Source organism: Quercus lobata, chromosome 4 (assembly GCF_001633185.2).
Source record: "Quercus lobata isolate SW786 chromosome 4, ValleyOak3.0 Primary Assembly, whole genome shotgun sequence".
In the NCBI taxonomy this organism is placed as follows: domain Eukaryota; kingdom Viridiplantae; phylum Streptophyta; class Magnoliopsida; order Fagales; family Fagaceae; genus Quercus; species Quercus lobata.
In genome coordinates this window covers 37,118,250-37,143,616 of record NC_044907.1, presented here as the reverse complement: position 1 = coordinate 37,143,616, position 25,367 = coordinate 37,118,250, and the positions used below count along the sequence as shown (strand labels likewise).

Sequence of the window (25,367 nt, the reverse complement as noted above, 5' to 3'; positions counted from 1 at the left end):
ATAAGGATAAACTCTCCTAAACAAATCCTAAACAATTTCAAATACTAATCTGATAATCCTAAACAATCTCAAATACTAATCCAATAATCCTAAACAGATGATAATGATAAACAGCTAATCCTAACCAAACTCAAATACCAATCCAAACTAAACAAATAACTACGTTACAATCTGAAATTATCCACTGAAAATCTAAAATGAAATATTGAAATAACCTTTGGTTATGCTCCTGCATTATACTCCCCTAGTTTAAGAAAACTCGACCTCGAGTTTTGTAGTGATGAAGAATTAAGGCTTTGGTGCTTAATACTTCCTTCATATCAGAAATCACCCTAGGAAGCACTGAGAGTAGAATAACCTTCAATTCCACAACACCATAGAACTCCTCTGGAAACACAAAATCAATGTGTTGAACAGGCACAATTTTATCTTGGACCTTAGTATTAACCTTTTGGACTTTATCAACATGTAGATCTTCATGAATCATGAAGGACTTAAAAGTAGCACTTTCATCATAATCAATTTTCACATCAAGTGCATCCTTAAGCTTGCTGAGTAGTTTTTGAGTGGGTGACATTATCTTTTCTAGCTGGGCATTAATCCTAATAATTATTTGCTCCCCAAATTTCCACGAAGTAGGTGAAACATTTTGACTTTCCCTTCTTATACTAGCAAAAAGTGAACTAAGAAAATCTAAGGAAATGTCTTCACTTTCATCTATGACCAAATTCATAATTGTCTCCATGGTTGAAAGTACAATAGGTAGATGGTTGGACCTAATTATCGTCAAGAAACTTTGAAACATCTTAACAACCAATGCATCACACTCAAGATCCAGCATTACCAAGCATAACTTGACCTTAGCAATGGTATCAAGAATTGAAGCCACCTTCTTATAAGAGCGAGGAGACACATGAGACATATTTTCAAATGCTACCACAATCAACTGAAATATTTCCTTCATTTGCTCATCCTTATATGGGGCATCTGGTACTGTTATCCTTGTAATCTGAATAATGCAAGATACAACTGAAACCTTTACATCCATTTCATCATGTCTCAAAAGTTTATTATTAATCAATGCCTTCACTGAAGGTAAAAGTGCACCTTGCATTGATTTGGATGGTGCTTGCTCCACATATGCTAACAAATTTTCAATTTCATCAAGAAGAGTGAGGAGATCATCAATGGAAGAAGGAGGGTTAAGGAGTCTATCCCCAGCCTCCTTAAGCTGCTTCTCGAGTTCTCTATCAAAGGAAGTCATATTTTAGCTCAGACTTAGGGGCACAAAACACCGAATTGGAACATTCTTGGGCTTACTTAACAACCTAGGCCTTACTAGACAGTGGGTCATGCTACTAAAAATGATGAAATTGGGCTTGTGGTTCCTCACATGTAATGGAAGTGGAACCTTCTTGAGACTTCTGCTTGTTTTTGGACCTGACTTGATCCTTTTTTTTTCTTTTTTTTTTCTTTTTTCTTTTTGAAACACAAGAAAGAAAGAACTACAATAAACACCGAAACTAACAAAACTAGAAGTAGAGGAAACTAAAAGAGAAAAAGTGGCGGAGCAATCATGAAACATCGCTGGAGTCGACAGCAAAGAAGCGGCATGGGCTTGTCAGCGATGACTGTTAGCGGCACTCGAAGGTGGAGATCAGAGCTGGGCAGTCAAATCTCAGTGTTTCGTGAAGTGGCATGGCGATGTTGACAACAGTAGTTGGTGATGATTTCGGCGGTGGGTTGTGCAATGGTTTCATTTCGTTGGGGGGATCCGCGGCTTGGTGTTGACTTTCAACTCTCTTGTTCTTAGTCTAGCAGGTTGAAGTTGTGGATCTAATTTTTTTTTTTTTTTCCTCTGATGGTGGTCCTAGAGTCGGGCATGAATGGGGGTCACAAGTTTGGAGGGAGTAGTGGGTTTCTCTGTTGGTTTCAGAATGAAGAATTCGTGTGGCCAAAGGGGGTATATGGTGCAGATTGGTTCTAGTTCTGGTTTGCAGAGCTCGTGAGGTAAGAAATTGGGTTGCTTTGGTTGGAAATCTTGTGGGGTAAGTATTTGAGTAATGGCATGTCTAGCGGTTGATTTCTTTTCTGATGGTGAGTGTGGTTGTGGGTTGTTAGTCGTGATTTTGGGTTGCTGAAAAGGGTGATCGGGTTGGGTTCTGATACCAAATTGATGTAGGACAACCTAGGCTTCCCACCTAGATTTGTCCTAATGTAGAACCTTATGCTTCCCACCTAAGGTGTTTGGAGTCACCACCAAACAAACCAATGCAATCTCTGCAAATAATCTCAATAATAATAATAATAATAGTCTGTGTATATAAAAGAAATCATCCGGAGCTTTATGTACAGCTTCCATAAATCACAAAGATAAAGATAAAATCTCTTAAACAATTTCTAATACTAATCTGATAATCCTAAACAATCTTAAATACTAATCCAATAATCCTAAACAAATTATAATGATAAACAACTAATCCTAACCAAACTCAAATACCAATCCAAACTAAACAAATAACTACGTTACAATCTGAAATTATCCATTGAAAATCTCGAATGAAATATTGAAATAGCTTTTGGTTATACTCCTGCATTACTATAACTCTGTATACATACTTTTAGATAGATTTTTATTCGTTTCCATATTGTCTGTGTTGGTGACAAACTTTTAACAATCGTGATGGCTTCTCTATTGAATTAAGCTTCAATAAGTTTCTCATTCCATGAACTGTTAATGCCAAATGCCACACATATTGATGGTACACGTATGCCTATGATAACAAATAGAAGCTGGAGTTAATTCAAGATGCTGAAAAATAGTCCATTATTAGTTTACTTGAGATTATAATGCTCTACTCTTACTATTTCTACTGTATATTAGAAATTCCCCTACTTAGAGAAACGTCTAATAAGCTTGAACTTTGGTGACAAGAATGCAGTTAAAACAGCAATTGAAGTTACTCCATATGTTAGCTCCATATCAAGAACATTATATAATTTAAGTGTTTCAGTTTGTTGCCTCACACTTTTCCATCCACAATAAGAATCTTTTTACATAGTATAACAAAATTATTTTGCTATTGCTTTATTTATTGAACTTTGGAATTAGAGAAGGACCAAAATAATCCTTGAGAAAAAATTCAAGTAAAAAATACATAATTGCTTTGAGATGGACCAAATAAATGTGTGAAATTTTTTTAGAAGACATTATTATTACAACTTCTCGCTTGTAAATTTCCTTAAAGAAGAACAACTCTAAAAATTCATCTCTTTAAGCCTTGTAATCTACTCCAGAATAATCTTTTTTCACCTTATTCTTTTATAGACATCTTCCTCCATAGTCGACATCTCTAAACAATGCTTGGTTTATGTCTTCAGAAGTTATATTTGGTTTATGTCTTCAAAACTTACAAATGTTTGTTGCTCTCTCCCTAACACCATTATAAGGAAATATACATAAAAAAATATTAAACTGTAAAGTCATGGAAGCATAATTGTCAAAACTTGAAGACTCTTTCTCTACATAAAACTCTCAGATTTTATTGAATGAAAGAGAGATTACAAGTTGTGAGAATAGATTACAAAGACTAACTATTTATATACAATCTAATTGAAGAAGATGAAGCAAAATAATTAAAATTCAATTTAAGAACTGAGTAATATATAGGTTTTAATGGATAATAAAGTGCAGGACAAGAAACATAGGACATATTACCTTGTGGGAATTTCTCACCAAAGCATATTTGAGAACAAAACCTGCAAACAAAGATTGTAAAAGGTGACAAAGTTGAAAGGAATAAGGATAGAGAGGAACTAGAAGTTCATGAGCTAGAGCTACTTGGTAATGCTAGGATAAATATCAAAATAAAAACAGCCAAGACGTTCACAGAAGAAATCCATAACTCATAAATGGTAGACAACAAACAAATTTTCATTTCTTATATAATAGAATCACGTACAAACGCAATACATATACCCCCCCCCCCCCCCCCCTTTAACAAAATAGAAGATGATGACTATCAGATAACCACAGAAGAAATACATACTGACCAATTAAAAGAATTTGACCTGCCTGAAGTCTTTAAAACTAGAATCTTTGACCATTACAAATATGGACTTTAAAATCTCAAAGAGCATTACAATCACATGTAAAAACCAGTCTAGAATAATCCAAGATTAGTGTTACTCTTTACAAATCAAAGTCCCTATGCATATATTTAGCTGATATTGTTCCACTTCGAATTTTCTTTTAATCAACACAAAAGAATACCTCATGAACAAAACAAAACATCTAGTAGAGACCAAAGCAATGCAGCACACATTTACAGAATTGTTGTGCTCAAATGTTGATTCCAAACATTCGAGGTTTATTCCAAACATGCTTAAAATTGACACAAAAGAAAACCTCATGAACCCTGGCAGTGGCTATCACTTGGAGAAGCAGGACGTCAATGTCCCTAGTGGAGGGCGGTGGCGTCGTGGCGGCTGGGCTTGGGTCTATTCAATCCCTCCTTGTCGTGGGTTAGTGAATCTCACGTTAGATTGCAAATTGAAAATTGAGTTTTGATTTGGAACTAGGTTAGGATTAGGATTTGAATTTGGAACACGTCTTCTTTGTTTCTTATGTGTATATTTAATTTTGTAGTTTTCTAATAGAGAGAAATTCCACGTAATTAAAAAAAAAAATGCCTGGTTATTATTTCGTCAGCCATGTAAGCAACATCCCTAATAGAAGTTAATAAAAGGACTTATATTTCTCATTTTGAAAACAAAGGGGACCAATTGTGCTCACTTGAAACTTGAGATACCAATTGCCCATGCAAGGTAAACTTGAGGGACTAACTTTGTAGTTTCGCCTATCCAAAACTAATTGATTGTAGAATTTAATGGGTCTTTTATTGAATTTTATTTTGCCATAGATATTTGCGAATGTTTGGGTGTTTTTAGATTTTAGTTTTTAAAGTTTATGTTTAACACTTCGCTCCCTATCCCACTCTCTCTTTCATTGAAAAATGTTCCAAATGAAATGAGAGACCCAAGAACAAGAGCACACCCATCGATCATTTGACAGAGGAAGAACCATCTCCCTCACGACATCGTACTGAACATCTTGTCAAGGCTACTGTATGATAATGATAATGGTCGTGGTTATCTCTTATCAATGAAGCAGTTTAATTCTTTTAATTCTCCTCCTAGTCCTAGCAGTAGACCGTTCTATATGGTCAGTAGTGACGTTGGGTTTGATAGGATTTCTAAGTTTGAAATCCCTTTAACCTTCCTTTTCATTTTGTCAACATAGTGGGTTCATGCAATGGCCTATTGTGTCTGTCTTTTAATCAAACTCATTAGAGTACTATCACTTCTACTAGTGTTATATATTTGTGGGACCCCAGTGTTTGAAAATCTAAGATGTTGTTTGATAGTCCAGAAGACTATGTTTCACTTGGATTTGTGTACTATAAAGTTGTAATTTCCAACTATGTTGTGTTGGCTTTAATTCTGTGTCAAATTTGATTATAATTTCTTCAATCATTTTTCCTATATGTATGTGAGATTAATTGTAAGGGATGAGTGTGAGAGATCGGTTAAGACTTAAGCTTCCAAGGATGAACAAGTGGATTTCGCGATTGTCTCACGAGAAGCTTACCCATGAAAAGAGCCACGTGCAGAGCACGTGACTAGAAGATGAAGAGTCATGCCAAGCTGGATGTTTCGCAAGTGTCTTGTGGGTAAGGCCAACCCGCGAAGGACTCACAAAACTCTTTGTTTGGCAAAAAGTTATGATTTGCTTTAGCATGTCTTTACACACACTATATATACCCTCATTACCCACAAATTGGAATGAGTGCTTTTTAAAGAAAAAACCCTAGAAAACACACTTGAGAGTTAGATATTGTTACACCCACAATCATCTACACATTTTCCCTGTGGTTTTCTGCAACTCTTACCTCTCCATCTTTATATCTTTGAGAGGTTGCTAGCCCAAATACTTACCACACACATACTGAGTGTAAAGTGAGATTTTGGTGCTACTGGGAAGTATTGGAAGAAGCCATTTATTGGCGGATACAATTAGGCTGAATTGCGGGATCCGAAAAGCTAGAGAAGACAAGGCTCCGAGAAGTCAGTTAGTAGTAGAAGCTTAGAGGGCTCAAGTACATGGGGTAGACTAGGCTTGGAGGGACTTTTGTTATTTGTGAACTCCAACTTTATTCTCTAGTGGATCAATTTCGACTTGGAGGGTCGTAGAGAGGTTTTTTGCCAAGTTCTTCGGTTTCCTATTCGATAACACGTCTTGGTGTTATCTTGTGTTTGCATCTCTCCTCCCTACTCTTTAAGCTTTCATTTTATTGTTGATGATGGATGAATATGGCTTAGGGTAGTGTTATTAGTTCATTGCACTTCTATACTCCTGTTCCGCACTTAGTCTAAGTTAGAGTAAAAGCAATCTAGTCATAATTTTTAATTCGGGGTCTGAACAAGCTATTGTGTTTTAGCACAAATCCGAGCTTTCACGTATCATTCTAAGAATAATGACTACAAGGTTGTGAGGATTACACGTTCTTTGTTGACACCCACACCTCCGTTTGAGGTTGAGGTGTACACATTATGTATGGATTCCTAGAGAAGGATTGAGGTTTCATTGTGACCCAGTATTAATTTTGAACCTTTGAATTTTTTCTTGCCAATCCCATTGTTTGGTGGAGCTTTGCACTGGATAGTAGATATCATACAAGGTGAAGAGAAGCTTGAGAGTGAAATGATTTTATCATTTGATATCAATAATATATAGGACATTTGAAGAGCTAGCGCTACCTAATTATTCCTTCATTCTGACCAACATAGCTTTGTATGCTTCATATCATCGTATGGGTGATGAAGGAATATGTAAGCTTTTTTTTTTTTGGTACCATTTGAAATGCATGGTGCTTTCTATGGCTTCACCAAGTATGGTTCAATTTTAATTTTGAAATTATACCGGATGTTGACAAATGGTGAATTAAAGAGGCGGAAAAAAAGTTCATTTTAATTGACCCTAAAACTATATATGAGAAGCATGTGCATATTGATATCCAACATGTTTCATTTCTAACTACTTTCATGGAGAGCTTGGTCTCACTTGATGGAGAAATATAGTAACTTACTAATTAAGTGTGCGTGTAAGATTTGAAGTAATTACTAGTAGGGGTGAAATGAAACCTTTGTAATGCTTTTCCCTTTAGCCATAGGTAAGATAGTATTGCTAGAACAGTGGCGACGCCACGTACAGCTTAAGGTGTTCCTAGGAACACCCTGACCTTAAAAAAATCAAAAAAAAAAATTATATTTAATTTGTATTAGTAACACTCTTAATCACAAAATTAAGAACACCCTCAATTTAAAAAAAAAAAAAAAATTATCTGTTCAACTTTCAAGCAAAAAAAAAAAAAAACCCAAAAAAATTGAACTAAAATCTAAAAATAAAAAATAAAAAATTTGTAACAAAGTCAAGCCCACGGCAAGCCTAACATATTACAGAGGTAGCAAACCCACCCACAGATTCTCGAAAAAAAAAACAACACAGAGAATTAGAAATCAAACCCATGGTCACATCGTTGGCAGAGAAAGCAGAGAAAACCAAACCCCAATACAGTCTATACAGAGAAAAACCAAAAGAAACTCCAATACAGAGGTGTTTATCAAAAAAATAAAAAACCCCAATATAGAGCAAACCAAAACCAAACAAAAAAAACCCCAATACTCGCTCGTCGTCACCGTAGCTCGCTCCTCATCATCGTTGTCGCTCGCTCACTCGCCCCTCGTCGCTCGTCGCTTGCCCCTCATCACAGATCGTAGATCGCTCTGCTCCGGTGCTCGGTGCTCCCTCCGGCCTCCCTCAAGGTATTTCTCTCTCTTTTTCTCTTTAACTCTCTCTCAGTCTCTTAGTCTCTCTCTCTTTATCTCACTGAAATGAAAACTAAATTAATGAATGTCTCTCTCTCTCTCTCTTTATTCTTTAAGAGTCTAACTCAGTAACTCTCTCTCTCTCCCTGATTGGCTGGCCGAATGAATAAGCTTTATTTATATTTTACTTTTTTCCTGTTTTTTGTCTTTTTGAATTTGGCTTTATCTTATCCGTTGGTGTTGGTCAATGTGTGTTGGTGTTGGTGTTGGTAAGATATTAATTGTCTTTTAGAGTAATGTGTATCGTGATTTGTGATTGTGAAATTTTCTGATTGGCAGCTGGCTATGGTGATTGGGGCATGAGGCATGAGGCTTGTGCTTGTTTGTTGAGTGGGGTGGGGGTAGAAGGGCTGATGGGCACATGGGGCCGGGTAAACAATAATTAAAGCAATGTAATATGGTGCACATTACATTGTTTTAATTATTGTGTTGCACATGGGATGCGTAAGGCTCTTTTAGTGTAATGTGCACAAGAGGCTAAACAATATAACAAATTAAAGCAGTATAATTAATGACAAACAAATTAAGGCAATATAGTTTATTGTTACGCTAAACAACAATAATTAAAACTGTATAATTAACCAATACATTATAAAAGACAAATAAATTAAATTATGTTAGGCTAAATAATAATTAATAATTTTATAATTAATGAAACAACAATATAACAAATTATAGTTTATAAAAGACAAACAAATTAATGAAACAATTAAACAACAATAATTAATAATTTTATTAATATTTCAAATGAACTTATAGTTTATTGTTTATTTTTTTGCTAGAATTATGGACAAATATTTGATAAGAAAACCACGTACCCAAGATTCATCTCCTATGCAAGATTCATCTCCATCTTTTAAGCGAATTCGTGTTTGACTTTAACTTAGAAAATCTTTCTTCAGATCCTGGACTACGCCAAAAGATATCATCTTATCATCCTAATAATCATGATGAAATAAGAAGATATTATTTAATAAAAGGCCCTTGTCAACCTGTTGTTCATGATTACCCTGTATCATATTTTCTTGGAAAGCCCCATTGATTTAGATCCGAATGGTATATAAATAGAAAGTGTTTGGAATATAGTATAGACAAGGATGCGGCATTTTATTTTTATTGTTACCTATTTGGGTGCAAGATGTTGGTAAGCAAGGAGGAGGTGAGACTTTTGTAACGAAGAGATTCAAACTTTGGAATTAGCTTGTGAAGTTAGATTCCCATGTTGGAGGAGTTAATAGTGCCCATAACCAAGCTGTCAAGAAGAGTGAAGATCTACTGAAGGAAAAGCAATACATTCAAAGTATTTTGGTTAAGCAATCAAATAAAGATAAACTTGAATATCAGGTTCAATTAAATGCAATAGTTGATTGCATAAGATTCTTTTTATGCCGGGGATTAGCTTTTCGTGGTCACGATGAATCTCAAGGTTCAAGTGATAAAAGAAATTTCCTTGAGCTTCTACAATTTTTGGGGGATCACAATGAATCTATCAATGAAGTGTTGCAAACAACTCCGAAAAATTGCAAGCTTACCCACTCGGATATTCAAAAAGACATTGTGAATGCAATTGCACGTGAAACATCCAAAGCCATCATTAAGGATCTTGACAATGGGTTCTTTTCAATATTAGTTGATGAGTCACATGATATCTCAATGAAAGAACAAATGTCCTTTGTTCTTCGTTATGTGAACAAAAAAGGAATTATTATAGAGCGGTTCCTCGGTATTGTACATGTTGCAAGTACCACCGCTTTGTCACTCAAATGTGCTATTGAATGTTTACTTTGTGAACATAATTTGAGTTTGTCGAACCTACATGGGTAAGGTTATGACGGGGCTAGTAATATGCAAAGTGTTATCAATGGTCTCAAAACTTTAATTTTGAAAGAGAATAATTCAGCATTTTATGTCCATTGTTTTGCTCATCAACTTCAATTGACACTTGTTACTGTTGCTAAAAATCACATTAACATTGCTGAATTTTTTTATGTGGTTAGTAATTTAGTAACTGCTGTTGGAGGCTTTTGTAAGAGACGAGATGCTCTTCAAGATACACAATTTGCCAAAATTAAAGAAGATTTAGAGAATGGTGTATGTAGAAGTGGCAAGGTTTGAATCAAGAGACAAATCTTAAACGCCCTGGTGATACACGTTGGGGATCATATTATGGGAATATTCTTAACTTGATTTTGATGTTCTCTACTACTGTTGATATACTTGAGATTATTGAAGAAGATGGCCTCTCCGACCAAAAAGTTGAAACTCAATCCATTATGAGGTCAATTCTATCTTTTGAATTTGTCTGTGCTCTACACTTGATGAAAAACATTTTAGGGATCACAAATGAGTTGTCAATAGCATTGCAAAAAAAAAAAAAAAAAAAAAAAATCAGGATATAGTAAATGCTATGGATCTTGTTAAAGTGTCTAAGTAACGATTGCAAGTGATGAGAGATGATGAATGAAAATCTTTATTAACTGAAGTGTCTTCATTTTGTACCATACATGATATTTCTATCTTAAACATGGATGAAATATTTGTAATTAGTGGGAGGCCGCGACACAACACTCAACAAAATACAAATTTACATCATTATCGTGTTGAGCTATTCTACATAGTCATAGATATGCAACTTCAAGAGCTTAACAACCGTTTTTCTGAGGCGAATACCGATTTGCTACTTTGTATGGCTTGCTTGAATCCAAGTAATTCATTTGTGGCTTTTGATAAGGAAAAGTTGATACGTCTAGCTTAGTTCTATCCCTCTGATTTTCTTGGGACAGATATTTTGGCACTTGACTCTCAACTGCAGAATTACATTTTTGATATGCGCAGCAATGACTTCTTTTTAGAGCTTCAAGGAGTTAGTGAACTTGCTGAAAAGTTAGTGATCACAAGGAAGCATGAGACTTATCCCTTAGTTTATTTGCTTGTGAAGTTAGCTTTGACCCTTCCAGTTGCTACTGCAACAGTAGAAAGAAGTTTTTCAACAATAAAATATATAAAGAATGAACTGCGCAATCGAATGGGAGATCAGTGGATGAATGATTGCTTGATTGTGTATATTGAAAAAGATGTGGTTAGTAGCATTGATAATGAGACATCATGCAATGATTTCAAAATATGAAAACTCGTAGAAGGCAATTATAAATTTTATGTATTTGCGTGTTTTTTGATTGTTGTTGTTGTCAATATATAAAATTTTCTTTTTATTAAATTGTGTAACTTATGCTTGTTGAGGAATACCCTGACAAAATTTCCTGGAGTCGCCACTATGCTAGAAGCTTCATTTTTATCCCGGATTTAAATTATCCTTTTATGGTTGTGGCTACAATATATTAGTATTTGATATTTGTATACGTGAATGGTTGCTATGCACATAGCCATATTTGGTAATGTCAACCAAAACTGACCAACATAATCCATTACTTGTGTGACTTTGTTGTGTTTTAGATTATAGCTCTCTAATTTCAATTAAAAAACAAGAAAAGGTGAATAAAAGAAGCTTTAAGTCTGAGGTTGTTGAAGGAGCAGCCAACTCCGTTTTTTGCGAGTATAGTACCATTTTCAGGTCACCTTCTTGTTTTCCCAGTAAAAGCTCTATGCTCTATCCCCTCCAAGAGAGATCTACCTTTCTAATCCTATTCTCTCATGCTTATGTCATGTGGGTTCAATCACTTGTCTACTGATTACTATGGATTTGGAAAAACAAGAATGTTCAACTGTAAGCGTTGTGCTTCTATTAGTACTTTTCTAGTCTTTTAATTATTGAGGGGAAAAAAATTTTGGGAATTGGAAATGTTGGATTCATTTTTTATACTTTTTGGTCTTCCAATTCTGAATCCTATTAATTATTGTGTTGATCTATTCAAATGTGCATTCAGCCTAAAACTAAGTTTGCAATCTCCTTCTTGGCCAACCGAAGCACGGAAGAGTATTTGTAACTCTTGTTGAGCAAAAACTTCTGTGCCATTTCTTATATAGTAATGTTTGGTCAAGCTGGTTCCTATACCAGTAAAATTGGAATTTCCATGTGCTTATTTCTTTTGGTGTTTCTGTAATCCCCCAAAGGGCCCAAACAGCGACTAGCTGAGTATGGTTGGAGTTTTATATTCAGTAATGCTAGTTTTACTAACTTCCTGCAAATAGTACACTAACCAAACTAATGTGACAGGGATGGTGAAAATTAAATTTTTTGAGTGCTTCAAGTTCAGCCAAAGCATAAAAGAGTGTATGGAAAAGCTAAACCAGCATCTATGTAGTCATTCAGGTAAGTTTTGTTTTTTGATGAACCAACATATTTATTGAACCAACAACAAAAACTACACAGCCAAGGAAAGAGCCTCAGCTCTAATAACAGAAACAAAGCAAGGAGGCCCCAACCCCACATCAAAAGAGCCAAAGTAGTTGTTTGACAAAGACCACTTGGCTAATACATGAGCAGCAACATTTGCTTCTCTAGCTACCCAACTGAAACTACAATTAGAGAAATTCGATTTTAAAGCTAAAACATCATTGCAGATGGTTTTTATTCTCCAAGGAGCTTCTTGGTTAGGACACTTCAGTGCATCAATGCAGGTCTTCGAGTCACTCTCAATGAAAATGGAGTCAGTATCCAAGTTTGCTGCCAAGTTGAGAGCCCAGATTATAGCTTCTGCCTCTGCTTGGAGAGGGAGAGTGGTGTTTACTCTTTTAGAGCAAGCAAACACCACTCCCCCTCTCCAATCTCTAGCTATAGCCGCAATGGATGACTTCTCGGTGTTGTAGGCAACATCAACATTGACCTTAATAGTGTCCCTATCTGGTTTAGACCAAACTGATTGGATCCTACTTCTTGAAGACCCCAACGGGGACTCAAGGACCTTCCTGAACTCAGCAACAGATCTGGATATCTTTAACAACATCCCCTCCAAATTAGGAGAAATTCCCTCAAATTGAACTTGGTTTCTTAACTTCCATACCACATCACATATCACTGCACCGTGTAGTAAAAATTCTGCCTTAATAGATGGATTCAACCCAACTGCATTCGGAGGAGATATTAAGGTTTGAATGAATTGGGAGGAGGAAGAGAGACCCAAACCATCAAACTTGAACCCCCAATGGCTGTTAAACCAAATGGCTTTAGTCAATGGGCACATAACAAATAGATGGAGACAAGTCTCTTCTTCCAAGCCACAAAATGAGCAGGTCGTATCTCCAATATTAATATATCTAGCCAACAAGGATTTAGTAGGGAGACAATTTGCTGCAATCCTCCATAAATGCATTTTTAGTCTCTCATGAATCTTGGTTTTCCAAATTTCTCCCCTTGACACATCTTGACTAGTAGGCGGGTTCTCTCTCCGGCCAAGCTAATAAGCTGATTTCACTGACATTTGCCCATTAGAAGTGGCAGTCCATATCCACTTGTCAGCTTGTGGGTGGAAGGAAATAGGAATTCTTTGAATAGCTTTGACAGTTTGTTCATCAAATAAGTTTCTGAGCTTATGATAGTCCCACCTAAGGGTCATCAAATAGCCCACGGCCCACAGCCCAACCAAGAAACCCAACGGCCCATTGAGCTAATGGGCGGCTCGGCCCATTGTTATTAAGGCCCATGGGTAGTCCACTAGCCCAGTGGGTCAGACCGTGGGCTAGTTTTTATGCTCATGGGTACCCGGTGGGCTAGCCCAGTAGCCCAACTTGTTGCCCAGCCCATTGGCCTAACCCGTTGGCCTAGCCCAATAACTCATAATTCATAACAAAAATATATAGGAAGTGTATGAAGGATTGATCCTGAGATATTATAGAGAAATTTCTTAAAAGAACTCCCTCAACCACTAAGATATTCAAAGTAATTGTGCTAAACTTGGTTTACTAAATATATATTTTTCTAGTAGTCTAGCAAATTTGAATTAACCATTTGACATTTTTTATTATTAAAGATAAAAATAAAAAAACTATTTAAAGCCTTAATAAAAAAATTAAATAGGTTTCCATCAACAAAACAAAAAATTAAATAGATTTGAATTTAAAAAAATTTGTAATTAAGTATTAAATTCTTTAATTCTTTCCTTTAAAAAAATAGATTGATTATTCCCTTATAAAAAATTGATTCTTTCCTTATAAAAATAATAAAATAATATGCTAACGCAAGCCCATGGGTAGCCCATTAGGCCCAACCTAATAGCCCACCTCGCTAAAGACCAAATGTGCACTGCCCATGGGCAAGGTCATAGGCTGATGTTTTCTCTTTCGGCCTAGCCCGACCCGGCCCGTTAACTAGTTAATAGCCTATTATGCCCAGCCCATTGTACCCATGAGCCAAGTAAAAATGGGTCGGGCTGGCCCGACCTGGCCCATTAACGACCCTTAGTCCCACCCCTTAAGACTTGGATTAATGAGTTGAGATACAATCAGTGCAATGCCGGTAAGTTCTGTTTGTGCGATAATAAAATACAAAATTTATTTGTGTCAATAAGTTCTAATTCAAATGGCACTTATTCCCTTTGTAAGTTAATGTGAAAGACATTATTAAAAAAAAAAAAAAAAAAAAAAGTGTAATGTGAAAGATGAGGTTTTGGGCTCTATACCTATTGCATACGTGTGTAATCTATTGACAAGAAATTAAATTTATTTGTGTTTAACCTTTTAATTTTTTTTAATCTAATCTTTTGATAAATTAGTGAGTTATGTCTAGTTGAGAATTTTTAAATTTTCGCAGCATCAATGATAAACTCGCTTCCTTGAATTCTAATTGTAAATGTGAATAGAAAATATACAGTTTCCAAGGAGCTTTTTTGTTTTTTTGTAATCTCTGTTGGACTATGCCTTTCTTATTTAAATCATATAATCTAGAATAGCCTGCCTTTGGGAAACAAAATCTTCATTCAACTGCTGTACTTGTCCTTATTGGCCCAATTATTATTATTTGGTAAGGAGAAGATTAACAGTATTAAACATAGATAGTTCTAGTGCAAAAGAGTATAGCTTTGTCAATAGCCAACAAATTAATCCCCACCGGTGTTGTGATATCATGCAAAATAATATCACGCAAAATAATATTATCAGTTTGGGATGCTACTAATTTTGCCAAAACTTGGTTTGGTTATTTATACACAATTGAAGTGATTTGAGCTCAAATTTGGAGGAGAAAGTTCCTGCAAATAGATAACAAGGGGTCCATCATGGGGATAGTAGCATTATGATTAAATAGCAAATCGATTAAACATTTTGCATGCAATTCTAAGAGTTTGTTTGAGAACAGGGGTGGCTCTACACTTTGTTCAGGGGTTTAAATGAACCCCCTAACTTCAAAAAAAAAAATATATATATATAATTATAATATTTTTTTTGTTAGTTTAATACTTTAATATATTTTTAAAAATATTTTTACACATCCTGACTTAAATCTTATACACCCTTACTGCAAGTATTTCCAACTCTAAGAGTATGAGTAAGTGTTTGTGAATTATATGTGTCACTTTTTATTATAAATTTATATTATATGCATGTGAGGGTGTCTAATATTAATTGTGTGCATTAGTTTTTGTCATAATGATATTTGTGTGAATAATAATGTGTGTGGATGCTCTTGTGTACAGTATAAGTATAATATAACTTTATATAATTTAATAATTAGGAAATAGAGAGGGTTTATTATATATGTGTGTATTGGTATCATGTTATAATAACTTTTTGTTATAAAATCAGAAAAAATCAAGAAGAAAAATTGTAAAGTTAGTGATTGTTCAAGCATTTGATTGGTTAAGTAAACACATAGTGTATTATTTTATGTATCAATGAGTGTGATTGTGTGCATCAATAATTAATAGAGTGCCAATAAGTTAAGTTTATTCATTTAGTTTAAAATATTTTTATAAAAAAAATGACAAATTAATAGATAATAACAACTGCATAAAAATAAAAATGTTAAACAAACTTAACAAAACTAAATGGTTATAGCTACCCACATTGGCAATAAATTACTTATAATGAACTATCATGTAATATTCAAAATTTGAAAACTTGTAAAAGAAAATTGTAAAACTTCATTTTCTTTTTTGTCGATAACTCGATATATTTTAGTTCTTTTTTTATTAAAAAAATTTTAATGTAAGTTTCTTAATGACCCCTCCTAAACAAAATTTTTGAAGTCACCACTATTTGGAAACAGTTTATTTAGTTAAAACTGAAATTTTTTTACTAAAAGCTAGCTCCAATAGTATAATAAGACCTATGAATAGTACCAAAAAGTGTAATAAAACTCATGAATGGTAGAAAAAATAAACAGAATAGTAGCAAAAATAGCCTAAATAGTAATAATAATAATAAAACTGCATTTTTTAGCCCATCTTGAACGGAACCTAAATTAATTTTTTTAATGCCAAGCTTTAATGCTAACAAACTGATAAACTATTTACTATAAAATGATACATCACCAGCCATATCAAAATTCAATAATTTAAGAAAATAAGAGCCTAATTGATTAGAGATTTTTAGTATCATTATTTAAGTATTGTGAAAAAATATGGGAATAAAAAATTATTGTGAAAATACAAAACAAAAACTATTATTTAAACACAAACACTTCCTAGATCAGATTTTATGGATGGTGGACCCCTAATTCACAAAAATGGGCTTACAAAATATTTTACACAAAAACCAGCGAGCCCTATAAATAAATAAAATAACAAATTCAATAGAAACAAAAGCTAACCAAAAAAAAAAAACCCAGAAGTCTCTCCACTCTTCCGTTGAAAAATGTCACAAACTAGAGAAGCACCGATCCTCCGACGAAGGAAGAATGATCTCCCACACGACATTGTACTCAACATCCTGACAAGGCTGCCTGCCAAATCACTCATAAGATTCAGGTGCGTTTGCAAAACCTGGGACTCCTCAATCACCACCCCCTATTTCATCTCTACTCACCTTAATAACTTAGCTCATGATAATGGTGATGGTTATATCATACACATGCCATGGAATACAAATTCTTCTAACAGAGCAGTCTGTACGGTCGCTTTTGACCGCACCTTTGATAGGATTTCTGAGATCGAAGTTCCCTTTGATTTGCCTTCTGGGTCTATCCAAATAGTCGGTTCCTGCAATGGGTTATTGTGTCTTGCTCATAACGGGGGTCTCACCACTACTGATAATGTTATATATTTGTGGAACCCCAGCATTAGAAAATTCAAGAGGTTGCCTGATTCTTGCTTACCACAGATGGGTTATGAACACTTGGGTTCTTCTACACTCGGATTTGCATATCATTTGGAGAACAATGACTACAAGGTTTTGAGGATTTCGCGTTATTTTGGGATTAAACCGCATATCCCTGATGAGTTTGAGGTGTACACATTAAGTTCGGATTCATGGAGAAAGGTTGGGATGTCATTGAGAACCAATTTTATGGAATGTGTTGATAATTTTCCTTTGCAAATCCCATTGGTTAGTGGAGCTTTGCACTGGATCTCACGTGTAGTAGAAGGAGGAGAGGAGCACAAGAGTGAAGTGATTATGTCATTTGATGTCAATGGTGAGAAATTTAGAATGTTAAGAATGCCTGATGATTCTAAGTCAATAGTGAGATCTCAGACATGTCTTACATCACTCAAGGGGAAACTGGCTTTCCTTTCATTTGGAAGTATTGAACGTGACTACCACTACTCCATGTGGGTGATGAGGGAGTATGGCGTGCTTGAGTCTTGGAATAAACTTTTTGTTGTACCACTTGAGAGAATATCTGCTTGCATTGGCTTCACCCTGTATGGTTCACTTTTGATTCGCTGCGTTGAGTCCAACAATCAAGCAAAGAAGATTGTTTTAGTTGACACTAAAACTCTACACGAGAAGGATTTTGATATCCAACAACCTTTATGTGTAGCTGCTTTCATGGAGAGCCTTGCTTTACTTGATGGAGCAAACATGGTGTCTTACTAAGCAAATGGTGGCATGCAAATTAGAAGGAAGTTCTTAGTGGTATGGATGAAGTGAAACCCTTCCCTTGTTATTCCGTTTCCTTTAGCAGTAGGCATGATAGTATTGCTAAAAGCTTGATTGTTATCCCAGGTTTACGATATCCTTTTGTGGCTATTATATATTAGAATATGATATTACTCTGTGGATATCTAGATTTGGCAATGTCAATAGAAAACAATACTTGGTCAAGATAATCATTTTTTTCTTATGTGTCCCTCTGGTAGTGTTAAAAAGATCTAGATTATTGCTCTCTTGACTACAATTTAAAAGAAGAAATGACCAAAAAAGGAGGAGAGAATAAAAGCTGCTCTAAAACTGAGAATTTTGAAAAGAAGTAGCCAAGTGCTTTATTAGTGAGCTTATTACCATTCCAAAGTCTTGTTCTTACTTCCCTGTCTCAAGGTACATGGTCTTTTGTTTGTTTCAGTTGTATATTTAACCTTAATATTGACAATAATAAGCTAATTTATATGAAAGAAAGTTTTCCCCTAGATATGTTATCCTGCTATATTATTCCAAGGTCTTGTTCTTACTTCCCTGGCTCAAGTGGCATGGTCATTTCTTTGTTTCCGATGTACATTTACCCTTAATATTGACAATGAGAAGCTAATTTATATGATAGTGAGTCTGTCTGTCCCAAGATTTGTGATCCTGCTATTTTATCAAATTTTAACCACAGAGAGATTTATATAGATAAGGAATGCTATTATCTCATGCTCATATGGGTTCGATTACTTGTTTTTTGTTCATTGGATGTGGATCAACTACTTTAGCTGCCAAAATGTTGTGTTTCTGTTAATACTTTTGTGTTCTTTATCCTAAAGAAACATGCTATGGTTTCACTAAACTTGTTTGGTTGAAGAGGAAAAATTTAAAGGCATATTTTGCTGTTAGGTTGTGAACTACATCAAATGTGTTTCCTGAACTTTCATTTCGTTGGACAAGAAGAATTTAGGGGTGTGTAGAGTTGTTAGTTTCTCAAATACCTTGGCATTTAGACAGGCAGCACTGGGAGTTGAAATTAACTTATGAGTATTTATAATGATGCATGCAAATATCTCTGTTTTAAGTTAACATCCTTGAAATAGAATATTTATGGTACTATATTTGACCTCTTGAATGCATATCCAATAGTCATCCTTTTTCTTGCACATGCTTTAAAATTGGTTCTATCTATGTGTTCTTGCTTTCACCGTCTCTATTCTTGAACTTGATATGATACTTCCTATTCTTAAACTTTCCATCTGTAATCTCTATCAGATACTACTATTAACTATTGCACTTTTTCTAATTGTTTTTTATCGAATATGCATCTGGATCTATACAAGTGTGCATTGCACCAAAAACTGAGTTGCATTGTCTCCTTTATGGCCAACCAAAGCAGAAAGAGTACTTATGTGTGAAAACTTATACGTCAGCTCCTATTCATGTTATTGATTATATTACTTCCTACAAGTGTAAAATTGGACCGTCCTTATGCTTTACTCTTTTAGCCTTTCTGTTATCCCCATAAGTAACAATGTGGCGGATTGTGCTAGTTGGTGGAGTTCCTTAACACGGGATGCTAGTTTTATGAACTTATTCTCTCAAAAAATTGACTAATCCTATACTCACCATTTATTTTGATTTTCAAGTATTAATTGGACAACTATGATGTTAAGAACAATAGAGATGGGTTGTTTTTGAATTGTTTATGGACAGCTGAGGCACAAAATAGCGCCTGGTAAGTGATAACTAGCTTCTATGTAGGCATTTTTTGAGTAAATACTTTGATAGGATAAGAAACTCAAAATATTTGTTCTTGGCCTTTTTATCCTTTTGTAATTCCCTTGATAGAGTGGTGCGTTAAGTAAACTTAGTCTAGTTGATGTTTTTTAAGTTTCGAAAAAACCTATGCAACAAAATCAACATGCTTGCCTAGAATGATGTCATTTGATGCCAATGGAGAGAAATTTGGAAATATATCACTCCCTGCAGAAATTATTCAGTTGCCCCATTGAATCACACTATCACTTGCTCTTGGAAATGACTTGCAAGTGGAAAACCTTGAATTGTACAAGGAAAATTTGGCTTTGATTGCATATGGTCACTTCAACCATTGAGGATTGTTTGGGTGAGCTATGCATTGTTTGGGTGATGAGAGAGCATGGTCTGCACGAATCATAGTCATGCAGTAAATATCTTTTCTAGCCTTTTTTTGGTTGCACCTGGCATGGTGTACTTTTGGTTCAAAAAGGTTCATGCTTGGGCCGGTAAGAAAAATTCAAAATTTTCACTCTCATGTGTTTACCTCATAACACAAATGAAAAGGAGCATTTGTGAAAATTGGATAATTATTGTGTGTATAGACTTATTGGATCCTAAAACTCTACATGAGAAGGTTCTTGGTATTCTAGCTTTTCTAACTATTCCTGCTACTTTTTTGAAGAGGATTTTATTGCTGGATAATAAGTGTCATTATTTTGCAACTCAAGTTGTGATTGAGCCATTGAGGGATGCTGAATGCTCCTTTTCTTTTCCCAAAGGCATGAAAGTAATGGTCTGATGTGGAAGGGTAAAATTATTCATGACTTATATAATTTTTTTATTTTTTTATTTTTTGGTTTTTCAAATATGATAGGACTTAAACCTATTCTAGTTGGGTAAAATGGAACCCACATGGCTATTGTTATGTTATTACTTTAAAAAAAATTGGAAAATTTTTGAGAACCAATTTTCTGCTAAAGCTTGGTTTGTATCCTAGGTTTACATTATCCTTTTGTGGATATTTTATATTAGTTTTTGGTATTTCTATGTGGATGGCTTTCATGCACTAACCCAGATTTGGCAATGTCAACAAAAACAATACCTGGCCAACATAATCCTTATTTCTTTTGTATCCCTCTGGTAGAGTAAAAAAGATCTAGATTATAGCTCTCCTGACTACAATTTAAAAGAAGAAATGACCAAGAGAAGAGAACAAAATAAAAGAAACTCTAAAACTGAAAATGTTGAAAAGGAGTAGCCAAGTGCTTCTTTAGTGAGAATGTTACCATTCCAAGGTTATGTTAATACTTCCTTCTCTCAAGCAGAGCTAGTTGGTTTATCAATTAATGTTCAACATAAGCACGTTTTATTTGAATTAGACTGAATAGTTATTTATATATCCAATTTTTATGTGCTAAAGTGAACTAATACAAATGGTTCTGAGTTGGGCATCATTAAGCATAGTACTTCAAACAAAGTGTTATTGACTTAAGCGGTAGGTTTCCAATTTTATACCATTTGTTTTTTCCTAATCTTCTCCTACATTTTTATAATTCAACAAATCATTTAACAAACTCTTTTAGTAGCAAATAAGGAAATAAGGATTATGTTAAATGATAATCTCCCCTTAAATTTTGCTGGTTATTTGGTAGCCATAAAAAAGTCTGGGCTAATTCTAAGATCTCTTCAGCAAATATTTTTCTACCCTATCCCACTCTTAACCTTTTCCTTTTGGTTGGTAACTCGTATAGGTGACAAGTAAAAGCCTAAATTCACACTCCTTTACTGTGTTTTGCCCCTAGCAATAACAAAAATTCTTGCACAATTGGTTATCTTAAGACACTTTACCGATTCCTATTATCTAAACCTAAAAGGATTTATTATGCTGATTCCACTACTAATTTGAACAAATTAAAAACATATTGTGTTTTAAGATTGGCTTGAACATATCCAATTCTAAGTTAAGGTTGCATTTGGTATTAGCTTAAAAAACCAGTTTTTTTTTACTATTTAACTTAGTTTTGCAACTATTCATGAGTTTTACTGTACTTTTTGGTACTATTCATGAGTCTCATTATACTATTTCAACTACATTTTAACTTTAACCATAATACTTTCAACAAAAAATTTTCACTTTTAACTTAAATAAGTTGTTTTTAAATAGAACCTAAGCTGTTTAATTCCGAGCTCGAATGCCAATAAGAGCATCCGCAGCCCAAATGGCATATGCCATATTGTAAAGCATATTTGGCATTTGGGCCCAAATTACTCCAGCAATTGGATAGCTATACCGGAGACCGGCCAAAATTTTTTGGCATAGTGCTACAGTGCGATCTCACATATGAGATCGCACTGTAGCGCAATGCCATCCAAAAAAAATTTATTTTAATAACACACAGTCCGTTCAACCTCTCTCTTTCTCTCTTCCTACACTACCAAGTTCTGCTCTCTCTCGCGCCATCAAGCTTTTCTCTTTCCCTCGCTTTTCTCTCCGATCACCAAGTCGCTGTCTCACCAAGCCATCGCTGTCACCAAGCCTCGCTTTTCTCTCCGATCAACAAGCTGCTATCCGAATCACCAAGCCTCTGCCTCTGCCGATTCACCCTCACCCATCTCCAAATCCGTTTTCACTGTCACCAAGCCTCGCTTTTCTCTCCGATCACCAAGCCGCTGTCACCAAGCCTCGCTTTTCTCTCCGATCAACAAGCCGCTGTCCGAATCACCAAGACTCTGCCTCTGCCGATTCACCCTCACCCATCTCCAAATTCGTTTCACTGTCACCGAGCTTCGCTTTTCTCTCCGATCACCAAGCCTCTGTCACCAAGCCTCGCTTTTCTCTCCAATCACCAAGTCGCTGTCCGAATCACCAAGCCTCTGCCTCTGCCTCTGCCGATTCACCGAAGCTCCGTCGGTCTCTCAAAGAAAATCAAAATCAAAATCAAAGCAACACCATCAACCCACTACCACCAATCACCAAACCCATCTCAAAAAAAAAAACCCACCGATGAGCAAACGCACCACCACCACCACCGATCTACACGGACCTAGACCCATTCCACAGACCAAATCCACGGACCCAAACGAACGAACCTAAACCACAGCACCTCTATGGACCCACCATGCTCAGCCACCGCCAATCTACACGGAGCAAGGACACCTCCACGGACCCACCATGCTCAGCCATTGTTGATCTACACAGAGCAAGGTGGGCCCATGCTCAGCCATCGTTGATCTACACAGAGCAAGGTTTGAGAGAGCTGATATGAGAGAGGGAGAAAGAGAGAGCTGATCTGAGAGAGGGAGAAAAAGAGAGCGTTGAGACCGGTGACTGAAGAGAGAGAGAGATGATAGAACTGAGGAAATAGGGGTTTTTTTTTTAATATTTATTGAGAGAGAGAGAAAAAAATATTAATTGAAATTGAAAAGAAAAAAAACTGGCAGGCTGAACGTTGGAAATGCAAGCATTTGAAAAAACTGGGAATAGTTGATTTTGAAAAGAAAAAAATGACGGTTGGAAAAGTAATAATAAAAAAAGATTAAAAAATAATATTTTAATAAGATGGTAAAATAATAGAATTTTGGGATGTTGGGTGAATTGTAAAATGGTATGGTATAATTAATAAAGTAGCTTTTTGAGATGGTAAAATAAGATGAGATATAAGATTGGGTTGTGGATGCTCTAAGAGTTGGAGATCATATACTTTTCTCAAAACCAAACACGGGCCTTACAAATAAAATAACAAGTTCAAAGATCACTAAAAAAGAAAAAGAAAATAAAATAAAATCTCTCTGAGGTTGTCTCTGTGTGTCAACTCTCAACTCTTCCATTGAAAAATGTCACAAACGACAGAACCACCGTTCCTCCTCCGACGAAGGAAGAATGATCTCCCAGACGACATCGTACTCAACATCCTGACAAGGCTGCCTGCCAAATCACTCATAAGATTCAGGTGCGTTTCCAAACCCTGGGACTCCTCAATCACCAGCTCCTATTTCATCTCAACTCACCTCAATAACTTAGCTCATGATAATGATAATGATAATGGCGATGGTGATGGTTACATCATACACATGCCGTGGCGTACACATGAAACCATGAATTCTTCTAACAGACCAGTTTGTACGATCGCTTTTGACCGCACGTTTGATAGGATTTCTGAGGTTGAAATTCCCTTTGATTTTCCTTCTGGGCGTGCTCTTATAGTCGGTTCCTGTAATGGGTTATTGTGTCTTGCTGCTAATAGGGGTCTAAACATTTCTGATTACGTTATATATTTGTGGAACCCCAGCATTAGAAAATTCCAGAGGTTGCCTGATTCTTGCTTAGGAAAGTTGGGTTTTGCTAAACTCGGATTTGCGTATCATTCGGAGAACAATGACTACAAGGTTTTGAGGATTTCGAGTTATCCTACGGTGAGACCGTCTGTGCCTGATGAGATTGAGGTGTACTCGTTAAGTTCAGATTCATGGAGAAGGGTTGGGATGTCATTGAGATCCAATGTTAGTAATAAAAGTTTTTTTTTACCAGCTGCATTGGTTAGTGGAGCTTGGCACTGGATCTCACGTGTCATAGAAGGAGAAGAGGAGCGCAAGGTTGAATTGATTATGTCATTTGATGTCAATAGTGAGGAATTTAGAATGTTAAGAATGCCTGATGGTGCTATGTCAATAGTGAGATTTCAGACACGTCTTGCATCATTCAAGGGGAAACTGGCTCTCCTTACATGTGGACAAAGTGAACAACGTGGTGGCTGCCTATACTCCATCTGGGTGATGAGGGAGTATGGCGTGCTTGAGTCTTGGAATAAACTTTTTGTTGTACCACTTGAGAGATTAGCTTTCTGCATTGGCTTCACCATGTATGGTTCACTTTTGCTTCGCTGTCCCCAGTCCAACAATCAAGCAGACAAGTTTGTTTTAGTTGACACTAAAAATCTACATGCGAAGGATTCTGATATCCAACATCCTTCATGTGTGGCTACTTTCATGGAGAGCCTTGCTTTACTTGATGGAGCAAACATGGTGTCTTACTAAGCAGATGGTGGCATGCATATTAGAAGTGAAGTCCTTAGTGGTATGGATGAAATTTCCTTTAGTAGCAAGAATGATAGCATTGCGAAAAGCTTGATTTTTATCCCAGTTTTACAATATCCTTTTTGTGGCTACTATATATTATTATATGACATTTCTTTTTGGACCTTTTTTGTGCACAAGCCTAGATTTGGCCATGTGACAATGTCAATAGTAAACAGTACTTGGTAAACATAATCCTTATTTGCTTATGTTTCCCTCTGATAGTGTTATAAAGATCTAGATTATTGCTATCTTGACTACAATTTAGAAGAAGAAATGACCAAAAAAAAAAAAGAGCAGAGAAGAAAAGCAGCTCTAAAACAGAGACTTTTGAAAAGAAGTAGCCATGTGCTTTTTTAGTAAGCACGTTGCCATTCAAAGGTCTTGCTTTTACTTCCCTGTCTCAAGCTACATGGTCTTTTGTTTGTTTCAGTAGTACGTTTAACCATAATATTGACAATAATAAGCTAATTTATATGAAAGAGAGTCTGTCCCTAGATATGTGATCCTGCTATATTATCCAAGGTCTTGTTCTTACTTCCCTGGCTCAAGCGGCATGGTCTTTTCGTTGTTTCTGTAGTAACCCTTAATATTGACAATAAGAAGCTAATTATATGACAGAGAGTCTGTCTCAA

General features: G+C 35.5%; 4 protein-coding genes across 4 annotated transcripts; 3 read left to right on the top strand and 1 right to left on the bottom strand.

Annotated features, from left to right (window-relative positions):
- The first annotated feature begins 1,627 nt into the window (after positions 1-1,627).
- Positions 1,628-10,702, top strand: LOC115985139. The gene is made up of 5 exons (XM_031108107.1): positions 1,628-1,706; positions 8,227-8,318; positions 9,148-9,675; positions 10,047-10,225; positions 10,495-10,702. Exons 1-5 carry the CDS (start codon positions 1,628-1,630, stop codon positions 10,700-10,702), a joined length of 1,086 nt encoding a protein of 361 aa, XP_030963967.1.
- A 1,567-nt stretch (positions 10,703-12,269) lies between these two features.
- On the bottom strand, positions 12,270-13,217 carry LOC115985138. The gene has a single exon (XM_031108106.1). It carries the CDS (start codon positions 13,215-13,217, stop codon positions 12,270-12,272), a length of 948 nt encoding a protein of 315 aa, XP_030963966.1.
- A 3,438-nt stretch (positions 13,218-16,655) lies between these two features.
- LOC115987182 (F-box/kelch-repeat protein At3g06240-like) lies at positions 16,656-18,189 on the top strand. The gene has a single exon (XM_031110682.1). The coding sequence runs from the start codon at positions 16,693-16,695 to the stop codon at positions 17,872-17,874; it is 1,182 nt and encodes a 393-aa protein (XP_030966542.1). The 5' UTR covers positions 16,656-16,692; the 3' UTR covers positions 17,875-18,189.
- A 5,200-nt stretch (positions 18,190-23,389) lies between these two features.
- Positions 23,390-25,026, top strand: LOC115983155 (F-box protein CPR1-like). The gene has a single exon (XM_031105779.1). It carries the CDS (start codon positions 23,494-23,496, stop codon positions 24,691-24,693), a length of 1,200 nt encoding a protein of 399 aa, XP_030961639.1. The 5' UTR covers positions 23,390-23,493; the 3' UTR covers positions 24,694-25,026.
- The last annotated feature ends 341 nt before the right edge of the window (positions 25,027-25,367 follow it).